The sequence below is a fragment of the Dermacentor silvarum genome, chromosome 6, assembly GCF_013339745.2.
Source record: "Dermacentor silvarum isolate Dsil-2018 chromosome 6, BIME_Dsil_1.4, whole genome shotgun sequence".
In the NCBI taxonomy this organism is placed as follows: domain Eukaryota; kingdom Metazoa; phylum Arthropoda; class Arachnida; order Ixodida; family Ixodidae; genus Dermacentor; species Dermacentor silvarum.
The window spans coordinates 179,391,332-179,409,629 of record NC_051159.1 but is presented as its reverse complement, the minus strand read 5'-3'; the positions used below and the strand labels follow the sequence as shown (position 1 = coordinate 179,409,629).

Below are 18,298 nucleotides of genomic sequence, written 5' to 3'. Positions count from 1 at the left end.
AATAATAGACCCATTAGCTTGCTTTCAGTATTGCATAAAATATTTACCAAGAGAACTTCCAATAGAATCAGGGCAACACTTCGATCAACCAAGAAAACAGGCTGGCTTCAGGCAGAGATATCCTACAATAGAACACCTCCATATCATCAGTCAGGTTATTGAAAAATCTGCGGAGTACAATCAACCTCTTTATATGTCTTTCATAGATTATGAGGAGACATTTGATTCAGTAGAGATACCAGCAATCATGGAGGCATTGTGTAATCAAGGAGTACAGGAGGCATATGTGAATATCTTGGGAAATACATATCTACAAAGATTGCACAGCTACCTGATTTCTCCCCAAGAAAAGTAGAAAATTGCCTATTGAGAAAGGTGTCAGGCAAGGCATGTTTTTTTTAAAAGTTATATGACACTTAGGAGATGTTGGCGTCATTAATTGACGCCTGCTACTCCTTTACTCTCTTAAATGGAACATTATCTGCTGTTACATGATCTACCATTTCTTCGTTTTACGGGTACATAGTGCATGAAGTAATGATGCGCATTTTGCTAGACCATCATCAGTGAAGTGTACTGCTCGACGTCGGGCTTTATTGTTCACTTAAAATTGTGCGCATTTGAACATTAAAATATTAACTTTCCTTGGTTTCAATCTGCATAGTACAATCAACCTCTCTATGGCTTTCATAGATTATAAAACTTCAGGCATTTGATTCAGTAGAGATACCAACAGGCATAGATGTACTGCGAAATCAAGGTCTACAGGAGGCATACATGAATATCTGGGCAAATATCTACAAGGATTGCACAGCAACCTTGTTTCTCCACAAGAAAAGTAGAAAGATGCCTATCAAGAAAGGGATCAGGCAAGTAGACACAATCTCTCCAATGCTATTCACTGCATGCTTAGAAGTATTAAATCTATTAGGCTGGGAAGGCTTCGGAGTAAGGATCAACGGAGAATATATCAGCAACCTTAGGTTTGCAGATGACACTGTCCTGTTCAGCAATACTGGGGATGAATTGCAACAAATGATTGAGAACCTTAACCGAGAAACTGTAAGAGTAGGGTTGAAGATTATTATGCAGACAAATGTAATGTTCAATAAACTGGCAAGAAAACAGGGAATTCATGATCGCCAGTCGGCCTCTAGAGACTTCGGAGGCGTACGTTTATCGAGGTTAATTACTCACAGGGGACCCTGATCAAGAGAAGAACATTTACGAAACAATAAAAATTGGTTGATTGAATACGGCAGGCATTGCCAAATCCTGACTGGGAGCTTACCACTGTCGTTGAAAAGAAAAAGTGCAATCATTACATAGCTCACATAGCTTACATTACATAGCTGGGACACCCTGTATATACAGGGTTTCTTTCAGCCCGCGAATACAGGCTAAGTGCCTCGAGCAGCCAGTCGCGCGGCAATTCTGCGTGTACTCGCGGGCTTCTTTCACACTCGAAAAAACACTTTTACGTAGCACGTATTGAGCAACAGAAAGCTGTATCGGTAGTTTTTCATGTTGATCTACAACTTTCTCATTGACGCTTTGATAATTAGGACAGTACTTCTCGAGTTAGATAATTAATTACAATTACCTAATTAAATTTCAGGAACGAAAAAAAATTACTGGCGGCAACTCCACTGTACTGGAAACAATACACACTAGGTTTACTTCGCGTAACGCCGGTACTCTTTTTTTAAATCGTGCTGCGTGATAGCTGGGACACCCTGTATATACGGAATCGGCTAGCTAGCACAAGATGGATAATTGTGGACAAGGCCATCGTCCTGCAGTGGACATATATATATATATATATATATATATATATATATATATATATATATATATATATATATAATCAGCCTATTGTTTACAGGGGTACGTGCCATTGCACTTTGACCCTTTCTGCACGATCCCTAGGATCAGCCCACATTGTTGGTCTATGTCGCTGGATACGATCCGCCAGACCCTAGCCATATGCAGCTTCGCTGTAATAAATCTCGGTGGACTTTATTGCGACCACCACACACAGTGGCCGTGCGTCGTATTTTGTGAAAATACCGCGTATTAACACGATAGCGTTAAGGGCCCCGTGTCGCAGAAAATACGGCGTCGGTGTCGGCTTTGGCACCCGCAGCCGATAAAATCATCCCCAACCACGCAGGCCCTCCAAATATATTTAGGTATGCCACACCATTTTATCATTAATCTTGCTTAAACCTTGTCTTGCATTCTTGGTAAAGCTATTCCTTGAAATTTTGAGAATGACAATCCACAAACAAATGTCATGAAACAAAACACCCACAGCGCATGCCTTTTATGTTAAATCTTCTCAGACTGAAATATTAAAAGTACGAAACAAGAACGGAAACCTGAAAATTAGGCATTTTTTTTTTGCTCGGCTGTGCAATATCTCCGGGATCACCCCACGCAAGAGGCCGCGTTTCTACCAGAAAGCTCGCCTTCGTGCAAAGCGTTTGCCGTCAGTGTTTCCCGGTAACCATTACGGTTGCTTAAGCTGCAGTTGTCGGGAAGCGTGAGAAGCAGTCGGGGATCTTTGAATGCTATCGCGTTCCACTCTTAAAAGCGAAGCTTAAGCGTCCTCCCAATTTTTTCTCATCGAGCTAAAACAAGCATTGATGCACATGCCGCCTGTTATCATTCAACAAGGGCAGCTATTTTCGTAGCCTCCCTACTGGATGCTGTCACCATACTTTAATTTCACGCTCAAACAACCGTAGCGACTTTGGGCCACCGCACTTTTCCCATAGGTTAGGAGTTTTCCCATTTTTTAAATATGACTGCCCCGTGTATGTACTGTGTAGTTCGGCGTTAATAAAGATAATAAATGGCTCCTGCGTTTTGTTTATTGTACGCTCGGCAATCTTCATAATCGTCCACCTGTGGCGTCTTCGCTACACCGATTGTGTCGCGCCTCCACCCCGCTTCTGGAGTCTGCAGTTATCATTAAAAGGGCCATGACACCAAATTTTCGAGGTTTTATAATGCACTGCATCTTAAACCATACCATGTTAAAGAAAATTTTGTCAGGAAGCTGGCAAAATTTGAGGGCATTCGGTGCGTTAGAAATTTTGAACTTGAGTTAAGTCTGAACCGTGAGCAGTCTGGCAACACTGACCGGATCGAGACAAAATGAAGCGAGTTCTGCATGGTCATCGCGTATGCGTCTCGATGGTCAGCCTAATATGTTTCCTGCAGGCATTCTCTCTAGTTCGGGCTGTTTTTATCGTGCGAATGGAATTGCGGGCACAATGCAACGCGACACTCTTTCTGCGCCGTTGTGTTCCAGAACTCGCGGAGCTAGGAGAGTCTGGCACGGCGCGCATGTGGTTTCGAAGCAGACGTCACAGCGATGGCCACGCACTTATCGACGCTTAGAGATATCAATATAAACATGAAGTTTCTGGCTTTAAACGTGCGCTGAGTGCCCAGTTTAGTTTTCTTTTAGCCATATTTACCCATCTGCTCCTGGTTACAATAATAAATTGAGAAAATTTTGACAAACATGTCATGGCCCCTTTAACTTACAATGGGCACACTCCGAATTGTTTTTCAAAATTAAATCACTTTTAGGAAACATGGATACTGGATTTCCCGATGGTGCAATCAGGGTAGCAACTGTCTCACATTAGATAGGTCCCAGGTTTGATCCTGGCTGATGCATCATCTTCATTTATTATTTATTTATGACTGCTATTAACGTTGCCATGGTCATATTTCGGGCTCCGCCATGCACATATATAACTGCAATAAATATGCGTACTCGCTATCTTCCTTGAATGAAATGAAAATTGAATAAGTGGGCTTCTCCTCATACGAATCATTATTGTGGAGAAGACAGCTTGAGAGGCTCTGCTACATGCGTGCGGAGGGATCCGAAATTGCGTGTAGTTTTCGGCACGGTGGCTCGCACGAGAGCCGGCTTTGTTCCTTGGTGGTTTATTTTGACACGCACGCGCACGCGCGCTGTAAAGACGGCTTTTTGTTCCGTTTATTTACTTCTAAAATTTGAATCAAGATACCGTGGTGGAGCTGAACAATTTGTCGCTCAACTGTAGCAGTTACAGCTATAATTGCCGAACAATTAATGGAGAACCACAAGCGTCATGCTCAGAATGTGGGTTCTACTGTCACCGGTGGCAAGCAGTTTTTTCTTTCACTTTCATTTCCGTTGTAACAAGACTCGCAAATCTAAATCTGACTAATTATTTCGACAGCTCAGTAAAAAAAAAAGTAGTAAAAAAAAAAGAGAAAATAGCGTTTGTTCCTTTGATGTTTTTCTTGACTTCATTACATGTTTGCCTCATGCAGTTGTTACATGACTAAAGAACGCGTCTCTCAATCCTCTTTATTCTTCCCTAACTCACAAAAAGGATTATGACCGGACAACAGCAGCAAATATGCGTGTGACGCGAAACGCCCCTGCCTTAGCGTGATCGTCAGTGGGTGAAATACGAACACTTTTAACGATCTTTGCAGCTATGCAGCACAAACAAAAACGAAAGAAGCTCTCTTAGCTATCGTGGAGTCGGGTGGGTTTCTTTCCGCATGGTCAATCCTGAAAGCTTACGAGCATTGATGTCACCCACAAGAGCTTGCCACATGCGTCGGTGCGCTGCTCAGCAGGAGACCCGCAGGGACAGAGCCTGCTTTCGGATGCGGAGTGCTCTGGCTTTAGGAACCTGTGCTTCTTGAGCAACACTTGTTTCGCATTCACTGTACCACACTCGACAGCACCCTAAACAAGACCATTATGGTACTTGGGCAGAAATGTTTCTGCAGTCACGAATTCCCGAGGGGAGATGTTTGAACTTTATCGTTTTTTGTCACTTTGAGCCAACAGCGCAGAATCGCAGCATATAAGTCAGAGCGGAGGCGCAAAGCGCTGCAGCACCAGCAACGTTTATTTGTAGAAGCCATTAGACGCATGCCGTCACCGAGGCACTTCTTTGAAAGCGAAATTGAGCAAGAATCATTAGGGGCACCCGCACCATACGTATAACACCCATTGTGAAACTATACGCTGATAAGGTTGACCTTTTCGAGCTTTTTATGAAGCTTTACCAAAATATATAAACAAGTTTCTTCTACACTTCAGCAATATCATGCTTATTATATACCACGTAACTTGTGCCAAATAAAAAAAAAATGACAGTCACTTTATTATACGCTAAAGATGATGAAGGCGAAAACCTGCGCGCTCACGAGAGATTCATTAAATTAATTTGACATTCTCATTCGAATGCGTTGTTACTTCCTATTACTTGTTTGCTCTTTACTTGTTTTTCGCTTTACTTGTTCTCTTTTTCTGTCGCCTAGACATCGCTACCCGTTCTGCGTGGTTAGAACGGTCGTGCCTTTGTTTTTCGTCTACTTTATTGTAGCGCAGGCAGAATGTAAGGTAAGGTAAGGCAAGGCACATTAGACCGCATATCGCTAACTTTCAACGACAGATTTATTTCCAGTCCTCGCAGCCATACTTATACTCCTCGAGACATCATAAGATACGAGTACATTTCTTGGCATATATGAACACAACCGGGAAAACCACACGCAGACACTTTTGCGGCCACACTGATTATTTAAAAGGGTGTCCGCTCAACGGGAACAGAGGTACTCGAGCTCTTTTATTGATAAAGAAATTGATGGCTTACTGGCGCATGCGTCACCAAATGTGGCTATGTTCGTAGCTTCCATAGTCATTTCGAACTTGCTTCTACTCATGATAAGTTTCTTTAATGTGCATGAGACGTCACCTGAGACGTCACTTGAAATTTGGTGCAATTGTATTATGGAAGTGCCACTTAACTGGGCAGAACCAAGGTAATGTCATTTGACGTAGCATGGAGCAAGTCGGGCTATTTTTTTTGGTATTTCGCCTAATTACATAATTATTTATTCTTTGTTAATCAACTTCTCAGATATTATATTCAGAGCAAAAGTGTCAATGAGAAAATTGTAGTCCCCTCTGAAAAGTTTCCGATCCAGCTTCTGTTGCTCAATACGTGCTACAATGCGTACTACATCAATAAACTCTTGCTCTAATTATAATAGTTGAGCAGTAATATTCTTTCTGCTGATATGGTAATTGACAATAAGAGAAAAAAAAATAGCGCTGCGCAGACCGTGTAATGCGTAGGATGGATAACTGGTGGATCATTATCGTTTCAGATTGGATACCAAGAGAAGGGAAGCGCGGTCGAGGATGGCAGAAAAACTAGGGGAGGGGGGGAGGGGGTGATGAAGTTAGGAAATTTGCAGGTGCAAGTTGGAATCAGCTAGCGCAAGACAGGGGTAATTGGAGATCGCAGGGAGAGGCATTTGTCCTGCAGTAGACATGTATATAGGCTGATGATGATTATTATTCTTTCTTCTGTTTCATTTTCTTTCGCCGGTTGTCTTTTAACGGAATGTCAGAGTATAGGTGGCGCGTCACGCTAGCCAATGTAATGGTACCTACAATTTATCTGTCATGTGTCCAGAGAAGCAGACATGCTCTGGCGATGTCATAAGCCATGTTTTCGAAGTCGTGGCGCGGCGCGTTGTCTACCGTGAGACGATGTGGACGACAGAAGCACACTGAGCTGATTCTTAACTGAGTAGCCTCCTCACCGCAGCTGCTTTTGTCTTAGGAGATGTACCGTCGTTCTTCGAGACGTGCGAGATTACCGACTTCGCTAACCACCGATTGCACATTGTATAAAAGTGACGGGATAATGTCGCTCGGTGGTATAAGTGTCTATAAGGGGTAAAAATGGCAGTATGAATGACGGAGCAATTGACGCTTGCACAAAATCTCGCGTGCCTCAGTAGCCATATCTTACATGTGACGGCTGAACCCCATGTAATTTTGCGCGAACAGGAGCGCGAAACATGCGCGAGTTTTCCTGCAATACTGATAGCTCGTTTGCGGTCAGATTCTGCGCACACGTGGCATTTCACGATGCATGAAGTTTTCACTACGTCATACGGAGGCGTCTATGTATTTTATTAATTTCGAACAATAATCGCTTCTTCGCCATGATGAAGAGGAACCGCTTCTTCAGGGGTCGTCGTTATACATTGTCGATGGCTTGCAAGGTCGGTAGCAGCGCAGCTCCCCGAACTCGGCACTGGTTTCCATGGCAACCTGCTGCGAAGCATGTAAGTTTGGAGACGCCGAGCGAATTGGTCAGAGCGGCAAGCAAATAAGCGCATCCGAAATAAATAAATAAATAAATAAATAAATAAATAAATAAATAAATAAATAAATAAATAAATAAATAAATAAATAAATAAATAAATAAATAAATAAATAAATAAATAAATAAATAAATAAATAAATAAATGTTTCGTAAAGCGTGATATTAACGAGTAGTGTGGAGTGGCACACAAAAGTTGCACGTTGTGACAAGTTCATTATTGATGTTTGCGCACGCGCGCATGCGCACGCACACATACAGGTGCGCTCAGGTGCAGGCATACGCCAGTGTAAGTACGCGCGCAAGGCAGCTGCGTTCAAAGTCTGCCTTTCCCTGAAGAATGAATTCATGGGGTTTACGTGCCAATACCACGATTTGATTACGAGGCACGCCGTAGTGGGGGACTCCAGATCAACTTTGACCCCCTGGGGATCTTTAACGGGCCCCAATGCACGGGACACGGGAGTTTTTTGCATTTCGCCCCCATAGAAATGCGGCCACCACGGCCGGAATTATATCCCGCGACCTCGTGGTTAGCAGCGTAACATAGCCGCTAAGCCTCCACGGCGGGTCTTCGTCAGACGCCCTTAATCATCGAGCTTAATGCTGCGCTGTGTATACCATTGGTCGGTCTTTCCCAGGCTCCGTACTGCACGCCATCCGCTCTCAGTAGATATCCCAGGTCGGCCATTGCCACCGACTGACGCGATGGGTCTGCCCGCAGTAGGCCGAGTACACGGCCCAACCTCTGCTCTTCCAACTGCGAATAACACGTCAGAGACGTCAACGCCGGGAGTAGATCATGCTCGTACAGACGTTTTAGCAGTAGAAGTAGCATTAGCAGCAGAAAAACATTACGATCGATTTGTTTGCTAACAACCGCCAATTTGTTATAATAATAAAGAAAAATGTAAATAGTTTGCAACTGGCGCAACGCGCATGTCTTCAACGCAAATTTCGATGTCTTCTATATTTAATTTCTTACGTTGCAAACCAAGCGGCCGCCGGCGCGGAGGAATGAGCTTCACTCACCGGGGGGTAGTCAAAAGCCCTTCTGCCCATACGTGGTATAGTGTTAGTCGTTTTCGAAAAGAACTGTCCCTGCGTCACTCCTAGAAGGGCTAGGCAGCAGCAAAGCCTCATGAGAACGTCAAGACGCAGCCAGCCTGCCGGAAGAAGAACGTAATTTCTTGAAAGCCGTACCCGGGCACACGAGAAGCACCGTGAAAACTCTACAAGTGAGCACACGTGACAGAGTAAAAGCCTCGCGTGTTGAAGCACTGGGTTCGGCCACTGCATGCAGACGCGTGCACCGTCGTAAGTGTAACAAAAGTGCTATACACCCGGCGTGCTTGCTGTTCCACATGTACACTTGTCAGTTTTCGTTTTCGACATTGCAAATCAGCAAACTTTTTTTTTTCTTCTCTTTTTCGAGGAGGGCTGCCTCACGGAAAAACAAAGGTAGAAAAAGAACTCATAAATATTAATGCAATCCTAAATCATGCAGGAGGTCATTCCAGTCACCCAGCATGTTTCTGGGCTTCCTGCATGAATCCACAAACACGCTGACTGGAATGACCACTGACACCGTGCTCGACTCCGATCCACATCGTTTCAAGAATGCCATTGAATAGACGCTGCAATTAGGTATTCCCCATACCTCGTTTAGGAGGTCCCGCCTAGAGTTTCTACTTTTGGACGTCCTCCTCCATAATACTGTGACTGTGTATTTTTAATATTTTCCAATAAAATTGAATGGAATTGAAAATTCCATAACTGGGGCCTCTGAAGTGTAAATTAATGAATAAGCGATTTGCTCGGGACTTACGTATGGCGCCAATTTCACCCAAATAGGGCAACTTCTTTCAGACCCAAGACTTGCGTCCCTTGCTGAATAACTTCAGAAACGAATTTTTATCGCATTGAAAAAGTTTACCCAAAGCATTGCCGATTGTCCTCTCGTGATAAGGAGTTGTAGCTTGCCGTGGCGTGTAACTTTCACATCCTCCGTTCAGGTTGGGCGTTGCTGCTCGTTGTGCGCAATTTTTTTATTTACTCATTATTTTATTTGTCGCAAGGTACGTATGGTAAGAGACGTCCTTACGCGCAAAGAATAATAAGATTGACGTGTTTCTAGGCGTCTGACGAGTGTATATGTCTGAGAGAGATAGAAAGATAGAGATTTCAATCTTTGCATGAGGTGTAGGGCACGGAGAATTAACCTGGCGGGAGGTTACGCATGCGATTAATTTAGGAAAAAATGTGGTTGATCCCTCTTATATAGGAATCGGTATAGAACACGAAAGTGAAACGTGTCTTCACAGAAGTAGTGTAATGTTTATTGCACATTGATATATAATGTTATTGGTGTTTTGTGGCTAAAGCGCCCTTAGGCGTTGATGCACCCACGCTGACGCCTGGTGGCACGTCTCCTCCATCACGACTACCAACGTCGATGACCATGAGCAACCGTCGTGCATATGGAAGCTGCACTACGCTGCACACGCTAGCACAACGCGAAAGACGAAGCACGTAACTGACACACTAATACAACGCGCAAGACAAAGCACGTAACTGAATCGTCACCGAGTCAAATCAGCGCGTACAGCGCGTCGTAATTGCAGCCTCCGCGATCAACTTCAGAAACATTTTCAGAGCTAATTGCGGAGGCCACGCTCCGCTGTGCTGAGTACGGTGAACGCCACCTAGGTGGCGTTGGTAGTGCTTCTTGATGCCAGCGTCCCTTCGAATGCTGGCATCGAGGCGTCGTAGTGCTGAGACCACCGAAGCGTTCACTGTCGGTGCGCGTTAGTGTCATAATGCAGTACTTCTCTTTTCTGCTCGTAGGCGGCGGCACCGCCCTGAGCAAGAGCGCGGGTACACGGAGGAGTGTTAGATATATAAGGCGCGTCTGTGTAGCTCTCTGCAAATGCGTTTGTGGCGCAATGGGTTAAACGCTCGGCGATCTATCGTCGCGGACCGAGAGGTCGTGGGTTAGATTTCCAAATTTTCCATGTTTGTGGAACTTTTTCTCTGGCAGTGACAGTCTTGCTTTCCTGGACAGTTGAAATGTAAAGAGGTACCGCCCTTGCGAGTCGTACCGTTGTCAAGAATCCCCGTGGCATTGTCTGACCCCGCAACTGCCGACGAGGAAGCCTTATTGAGCAAACTTCAGCAGGGTATAAACGGAGACAAGACAGCGAGATGGAGACCAGCTCCCTATAGAAAATTTTGTGTTCTCGAAGCGGAGTCTAAATGGAATCAGCACAGGTTTTCGCAAGTCAGTGTGTCTCTGCGTGTGTGTGTGTATGTGTGCGTCACATAGAGCGTAGTAAGGGAAAGGAGGTGCACAAACAAACAAGGTGAACCGGCCTTTTTAGAAACCAGCCCCCTTCGATTCGGCAACGGACGCTTGACTGGTTGTGCCACGAAAACATTGGCCTTCCGGATGCGATAAGAGCACTTAACGCTTTGTGACGCACAGCCTGCGGTAGCACGTTGCGTACTGTAGGCTAATGACAACTGCGGCACCTACTTAGTAGCTGGACAAGTAGGGTGCTGTGCGGTAGCGATGAAAGACGGGGCACATTCCTTAAAAGGACACTGCATGAAAAGAAAAACTAAATCCATTTAGACTGATGAATTATCCTCTCAAAACTTCGTTTTCTTTAATTTTCTGGCCATACGTGGATTACTAAAACAAAATGAAGGCTACATTTCAATTTTTCTTTTTAAATTTGCGCCGAAACCATCGCACTGCTACACCAGTGTGACGTCACGAATTTTGCACTATTTTTTTGCGTTTACCGATGGACAACTAGCGACACGGCAAGCTGATGCGGGAATTGAAGGTGGTGTCGCCAGTAGTCTTTCCTTTTCGTGTCTTTTCTGGCTTACCAAGCCACTCCTAACATTGAGAGCGGTTTCTTTATTACCGGTACAAGAATAATTGAAGTACAAATGTAATTTACTATTACAGGATAATATTTTCTTTCTCTTTAGTGTTCCTTTACGCAATTCACATCATAGTAGGTGCTAGTGAACTGCAGAACTGCAGTGGTACGAAAGTTTGCCTGCAGCCTACATCTCCCCTCAGAACGTGAATAGCGAGAATATTCTCACCTCTCAGAGCTCGTCCGTTGTCCATCGCAGCTCTGCGGAGCAGAGTACAGCTGAGCTCTGCGTCGGAGCGCCCGCACGCGACGTCTTTATATGGAGGCAGAGGGAACGCGCATTGGCCGGTTTACTTTCTCGCGAAGCCAGCGGGCGAAACCCAATTATCACTTGCCAAGCGGGCGCCCGCGACATTAATCGAGATCAGCAGGCGCTGCTGACAAGTCGCTTCTCTCCATTTTCTTTTCCTGCAATTTTTTTTTTTTTTGCTTAGCTTGCGCCGTACTGCTACCGATTAGGTGCCTCACTAATGCGTCTCCATATATGTATATACCTGGATCTTTTCGCAGACGCTTAAGCTGAGATACGTACACGGACCACACGACGCTCTCGAGCACCGCGCGATATTGCCCTGTCGGTGTCTTAGGGCATGACAGGACGTCACTACCTTCGGTGCTCGCGTTCTTCTTTTTCGCGTTGCGGAGTTTCTATTTCAACCAAGATGTCAGACAGTAATCTTGTTAGGTCCATTACACCAAGCTTTCATGAGCTCCAAACACAACGTCACCTTCTTCGCTAAGGCCATTCGCATGTGGTACATGCATTCCGTGCATTCAAGGAGACAGCCAGTGTGAGCGCCAAAGAGAAACCGGATTTTTAAATCATGACGGACGCCGAAAGACGTCGAACTGTCGCGTTTTAGTTGGATTTACGTCCTCACCGTCTATGCTCATATTTTTGCTATGAGACTATAGTGGGCGCTTCGATATATATATATATATATATATATATATATATATATATATATATATATATAACGCATGCATACATACATACATACATACATACATACATACATACATACATACATATGGCCCACCTGGTATGAGTGAGTGAGTGAAATGACCTTTATTAGAGGTCCGGCGAGGACGCGAACTCGTCGCGCACCCGGATAGTACCACGTCGGGACCGGCAGGTCTAGCCCACCGGCCCGGTTGAGGGCACGCCGGACAGCCAGGATTTGCTTGTCTAGAGCGGGGCTACGCAGTAGCGAGTCCCACTCATCCTTGCTGAACTTGGGGTATCTCGACCCGCACTCCCAGAGCATGTGTGCTAGAGTGGATGTCTGCCCGCAGGATGGGCAGGTGTCGTCGCGATATACGTCAGGGTAGACTTCGTGCAGAACGGCCAGACACGGATATGTGCCGGTCTGTAAAAGTCTAAGCGAAACAGCTTGCGCCCAATTCAATTTGGGTTGAGGGGGTGGAAAGATCCTTCTGGACATGTAGAAGACTTTTGTTACCTCATTGTGAGTAGCGGGAGCATCCCTGTGGCTGTAGGGGGGAGGGGTGTCGGCTCTCCTTACAGAGGAAGCGCGGTCAGTGAGATCGCGCGCAGCCTTGTGAGCAGACTCATTGAGGTTCGGGGGAGCACCCTCGACCGACCCTACGTGAGCGGGAAACCAGTGAATCGAATGATGCGTGAGAGCATCCGGATTGGAGACGCTAAGAAGACGAGCAGCTTGCTCGGCGATGCGACCCTTCTGAAAAGCCCTAACTGCCGTTTTGGAATCGCTGTAGATCTCAGACCCACGACCGTCTAGCAGGGCGAGGGCGATGGCGGCTTGTTCGGCGACTTCGAGGTCTGAAGTGCGAATTGAAGTGCTATTGGAAAGCTTGCCGCTGGAGTTGACCCCGACGACGGCAAAGGTCTTTCCATCGCTGTACTCCGCGGCGTCGACGAAGCGTGCTCTGATGCCTTGTTGATTGATCTGTTTGAGAATTGCTACTGCTCTCGCCTTGCGTCTGCCCTTGTTGTGGACGGTATGAGTAAGCTGAACCTGGCTGACTTAGTGGCAGGGTGTAAAACAATGCTTGCGCCCAGTCTCCTCTTAAAGAAAAGAAACTATCGCAGGTGTAGTTTTTATTTTTATATATACAGCAGCGATAGCTGTCAAGAATAACATCAGCCAAATTTCATGGCTTCTGTTGCAAGTATAATCATCACCTTTTTTTACTGATATACAAAATGAAGCGATGTTTCACATGTTGAAGTGAGTGCAAATGCAAGGCTATTTCTCGTGGAGTCTTCATAGTTTCTGGGAAAAGCCATTTTTGATATAAACATGGCTATATGATCTTCCGCTAACAGACAGTCTTGTTTAAAAGCTTGTGGTTGCTGTCGTGGAAAGTCTCACAATATGCGACAAATAAACACGCGAGAAAAAAAAAAACGAAAACATTCAGACACAAATGTTGAACTTCTATGTACAAAAATGTTTATTTTTGTCATAAACTTGTCCAAACATTTTATTATGTACAAAGTTGTGCAGTTAACAATATAGCTTCTTAGCTGTATACAGATATTTCTTTCTTTTTTACACCAAGTAGGATGTATAGTATAGTGTACCAGAACATTCATGTTGTATTACTTTACTCGGCCGGACCATAGTGCCAACTTCTTTTTGCTTTAATAAAGAGAAAAAGAAAAGATTTGTGGCATGATGACCGTGGAGTTTTTTTAAAGAGATTTCCGCAACATACCGCGCAACGGCACAACCGAATACTCAGTTGGAGCCCCGAGAATGGATTCTTGCAATGCGCAAGTGTTTTCCGCATGAGCATCAACTATCACAATAACGGCCGAGGCACAATAGTCGCGTACTTAGCGATGTTGTGTTCAAGGAATACGCCATTTATACAAAAAGAAAAAAAAAGAAGAAAATGCTTTAAACGCAAGTAAGAAACGGGGAGAAAGCTGTGCTTGATTGTTGAACGTTCTTTTCCTTGCAAGCTTACCGCAGCTGCCATGCTGTGCAACCTGATCGTGCCTCGCAAGAATCACTAGGTTTCTACATAACTAACAACTTCCGTATGCTGGAAAGATGGCATGGAGGTATTTGTTGGGAAATTTAAAAAAAATGGGGCACGCTGCTTTTTGTGCTGCAGAGGAAACGCAGTGAACGAATTAAATGAGCCAGTAGTTTACATAAAAGCATGACCAAGGACGTCATGTGTACCATACTGCACGGACTGATTAAGTGTTTTGAGAGAATGCGGTTTTATCCTTTACAACTACACCCTTCATGTTGTTCTGAGCGTACGAAGACACTCTCAGTTTCCTCTTTGATAGCTTGATATGCTGCGCAGCTTGTATATTCCGTATATACCGCTGAGCACTCCTCTCCGTATCGCCATTATTGAGAGTGTTGAGAGCATTGCTGAAATGATCTTGATCAGTCGCAATTCTCAGAGCGCCGCCGGCGAATGGCGCTATGAAAATATTTCATTCAGCTGTGCTCCCTGCCACCGAATCCAACTCAACGTCGTTACCACTCACCAGTCATTCTACACCGTTGGAAATGCTGAATGGTGAGCGGGTGACCGAGGATGAGGTAATTCGGCTGTGCTTGTCGGCCCATCTCTCGTTCAGCGATTCTTATAAGTTTGCAAACGATCGCCTATGTGAGGAGAAAAATGGAGAGGTTGACAAAGTGACAAAGCGCACTGAAAAAACTCTCCCCGAGCACTTTGCGGCATTTGCTTATTATGTGCAGGTTGTGTCCTCATTGACGACATACCTGCACCAAAGTCGGAATTTTCTACCCACGTTGGCCCTCTTTAGAACATTGGTGTCGTTATACTTAAGAATAGACAGAATACAAATATGTGTGTGCGAGCGCGAGAACTCCTGGAGAGGCGAAGGGGCACCGACACCATATTGAGGGAGCGCTGAGCCGTGCTCCCTCAAGGGCTGCAGAAGATCGAGCCAACCATTCCCTTCCTCACGCTTCTCCCCACTAGTGTGCTAGCCATGCTAAGAGCGATGAGGCAGCGGCTGCAACGGCGTAGCACGGCAACAGTTGGCGTCGATGCATGAATGTTTTACCCGTAGTTCGACCAGCCTCATAACTTTCGCTTCTTGGCCCAAGGTTGCGGAGATTATGCCCGGTAGGTACATTCAAGGTGTCTGAAAGATCACAGGGACCGCAGAGTATACGGCATCAAGACAACAGGTCTCTGAATCACATTGTCTGCGTGGCAAAATATGAACGCGAGGAATTATATACATACGTATAAAGATTGTTCGATCACTCTCAAAGACACGCCGGGAAAAATATGATGTCCCACCTGCTTGTTCCCGGTCACAGTAATAGCGCGGATTCAATGAGAGTTGCTCGCCATGCGGCATGATTGCACCATTCTGCGAGTGTCTTGTTCCTTTAGCAAAGCTCGCACATTGCTTTGCTTGACGCGGCAGAGCGGTCACACCATGTGGCTGCCCAGCTTTCCGAGAACGCAGCTGACCGCCGCAGCCTGCGGATGGCTGGGCGTTGTACGCACAATGGAGTCCTGCGCGCACAGCACGTGACTTGAGCTTCGGGGCAGCAGTGATTCGCTGGGGTTGAAGACCTCGTGTGGGGCAGCTGCTGCCGATGGCACATAGATGGCACCAGTGCAGCACTGTTCGGTCTCATCGCCGGTAGGTTTTTCTTCACTAGGAGGTATTTCCTGCGAAAGTACGGGGGTGTATGGTCCGCGAAGGATCATTTGCACACATGTTCAAACAGCCTCCATCTTACCTAACGCGTCAATGTAAGCACTGTGACGTCTTGTTCTCCCACGAAAGAGCGTTCACTCGCTTCTGCTTTTGCGCCCACCACTGAGACTAGCGACCGGTATGATAACGTGCAAATCACGGCGGTGGTATACATAGCTTGCACGTGACGTCACATCCGCGGACACGCTGCCGCGGCCGCCATGCTTGTGAACCGCTTGTCGCTAGTCTGACGCGCGCGCGCTGCGAGAATCCGTCGAACAGTTGCTTTCTGTGTGTCGTGACAGGCACACAGAAAGTCTATTCGTCTTTTCCTTGGACATGCCAGCATTTCCAACTGCACGGCCTTTTTGCGAGGACTACTTCGCACAGTTGATTGGATCTGCGCGTGTACGGTACAAAGAAAAGATTGAACTGTGCGAGAACGTCGATCACTACACACTGCGCCTGGGAATAGACACAAGTGCCGAATGGGCGTAAGCGCAGAGTTTTTTTTTTTTTTTTTCACTTTCAAGGTCTTTCAACTGGCTGTGCATAGTCTTAAAGTATCCACCGCGGTGTCTCGCTGGTTTTGACGCTCTTCACTTTCGTCAGCGTCGGTTTCTCCAGTCGGGTGTGGCGAGAGGGGCCGATCGGCACACGGCTGAATCCCTGTCACCACCGCGTCGGCCTCGGCACACCGTTCCTGCAATTCGGCTTCCCGCTTTTCGGCGTCCGCTTGCCGATTTTCGGCGCGTCGTTTTTGGAGGCGTTGGTGTCGCGAATGATCAGTATTCATGGCGCTGTAGCCGAGGAGAAGCGACGGAGCCCAGTCAGGGTCCGTCTCGTCGAACAGTTTAGCTGGCTTGCCTAAGAACGCAAAATGAACAAAGTTACAAAGCTAACCTTTCGTTATATATCGCCGTTGTCACGCTGTCAAAGTCGGAATTATTTACATGTAATGAAGTGTGCGCTGCAGACTCGCAGGTTGCGGTTCTCGATGTCTAAGTTGGCACGTTTAATGCGCGCCAGCCATAGGCTGCGCCGCTTCGTGCTCAACACTTTCGTGCGCTCGCACTGGTTCTCCACGATCTTCGGTAATGAAAAGAAGCTGCTGTTAGTGGTTTTTTTTTCTCCCGCGAGTGTCACTGTGGTTGGAACAACCAAATATCATGCACATGAACATGGTGGTGACAACACGTCTTGCGGGGCTTGCAACGACTGTGGGAGAGTGAGCGGTTCATATGCATGGCGGATGCATATCCCAGAATTCGTTTCACTGACGTCAGTGCAAGCTATGTATAGCCACTCCCAGACCGCACTGATTAAGAACTACTGCAAGAACTCCGAGGTTGTTAAACTTTAGTGCCTATAGATGATGCTGATCGCACTGCTGCTGGTAGTACTGTGGTAAATAAAGCCTTCAGAACCCTGGTTTTTACTTACAGTTATGGCTTGACCAACGTAAACATCACTCGTCGCCATGGATTGCCCGTCGAAGGTGGACTCATGGCTCGCCGAATTGCAAAACTGCATGTCCGCTGAAGGGCCGACAGAGTTCTTCTCAGATGCTGCGAAAAAAAGTGCAATTAGCGTTCTGAAGACGATGACAGCCAAAGTACAAACACAAGTATAAAAAAAGGCAACTAGGAAACTAAATCAACCTGAGAAAAACACGTAGACTGTATCTTTTTTTTTTCCTGAATGAGGCGAATACGCGGGAATTTACCGAGAATTCGGCTACCTCTAAACGCATGCGAAATTCATCTGTGCCATTGCTTCTGTGTCGTACCACCCTGTATCCTGCGCAAACAATACAAGTAATACGCAAAACTGCTTGAAAGAATATTATGCAGATTCATCGCACATTTAGAATCTATGTTAATTGGACCTTTAAAAAAGCGGTTACCTGATGCTGAAAAATTAAATGCGATGCGTAGTTAAGTGTCTTTATTGTCATCCTAGGGCAACGTGTGAACTCGTGTATTGTTAATTTTTATCTACTGTAAAGGTTACAATTTCAATGCATAGTAAATACCAGTCAAAAGACGAAGGACAGAGAAGAGACGTGGCACACACGACGACTGGTTAAGTCGTCGTGTGTGCCACGTCTCTTCTCTGTCTTCCGTCTTTTGACTGGTTTTTACTATTCAGTATGTACCAACTGACCCAGACTGCTACTCTACTACAATTTCAATGTCATGCAATGTTTATGTTTATGCACAACCCCGTCCGTAAGCTATGTACAAATGCGGGCAGCAGTTCACGCGAATGCAGACTGTGAGATGACGATGGACAACGAAGAAATTTGTCGAGGTAAGAACGATGAGATGAGGTGTGCGCAGCGAGAAGTACGACACAAAATGCAGTGAACTTTTGTGATGGAAGAAAAACGTGCATAGTTCCTTTCTTGTGCTTGGAAATAAAAACTTGGAGGA

At 45.7% G+C, this 18,298-nt stretch overlaps 2 protein-coding genes across 2 annotated transcripts in view; both read right to left on the bottom strand.

Annotated features, from left to right (window-relative positions):
• Positions 1–7,003: 7,003 nt before the first annotated feature.
• Positions 7,004–11,379, bottom strand: LOC119455229 (uncharacterized). The gene is made up of 4 exons (XM_049669895.1): positions 11,334–11,379; positions 8,244–8,377; positions 7,833–7,971; positions 7,004–7,162 (listed from the first exon to the last, which is right to left on the bottom strand). Exons 1-4 carry the CDS (start codon positions 11,356–11,358, stop codon positions 7,086–7,088), a joined length of 375 nt encoding a protein of 124 aa, XP_049525852.1. The 5' UTR covers positions 11,359–11,379; the 3' UTR covers positions 7,004–7,085.
• Positions 11,380–13,620: 2,241 nt separating this feature from the next.
• Positions 13,621–18,298, bottom strand: part of LOC119457078 (nephrin-like) — a 60,058-nt gene continuing 55,380 nt past the window's right edge. Inside the window, exons 19-20 of the mRNA XM_037718906.2 lie at positions 17,307–17,431; positions 13,621–15,835 (exon numbers count right to left, since the gene is read on the bottom strand). Coding sequence (XP_037574834.2) covers positions 15,590–15,835; positions 17,307–17,431 — 371 coding nt within the window. The 3' untranslated portion in view covers positions 13,621–15,589. The remainder of the gene's footprint in view (positions 15,836–17,306; positions 17,432–18,298) is intronic.

Bases quoted from the DNA above. Each gene is read 5' to 3' on its own strand.
- LOC119455229 (XM_049669895.1), bottom strand. From the start codon at position 11,358: ATGGACAACGGACGAGCTCTGAGAG. The intron at 8,378-11,333 runs GTGAGAATATTC...TTCTTCCGGCAG, and splicing joins CAACGGACGAGCTCTGAGAG to GCTGGCTGCGTCTTGACGTT. The intron at 7,972-8,243 runs GTGAGTGAAGCT...TGTTATTCGCAG, and splicing joins GGGCTTTTGACTACCCCCCG to TTGGAAGAGCAGAGGTTGGG.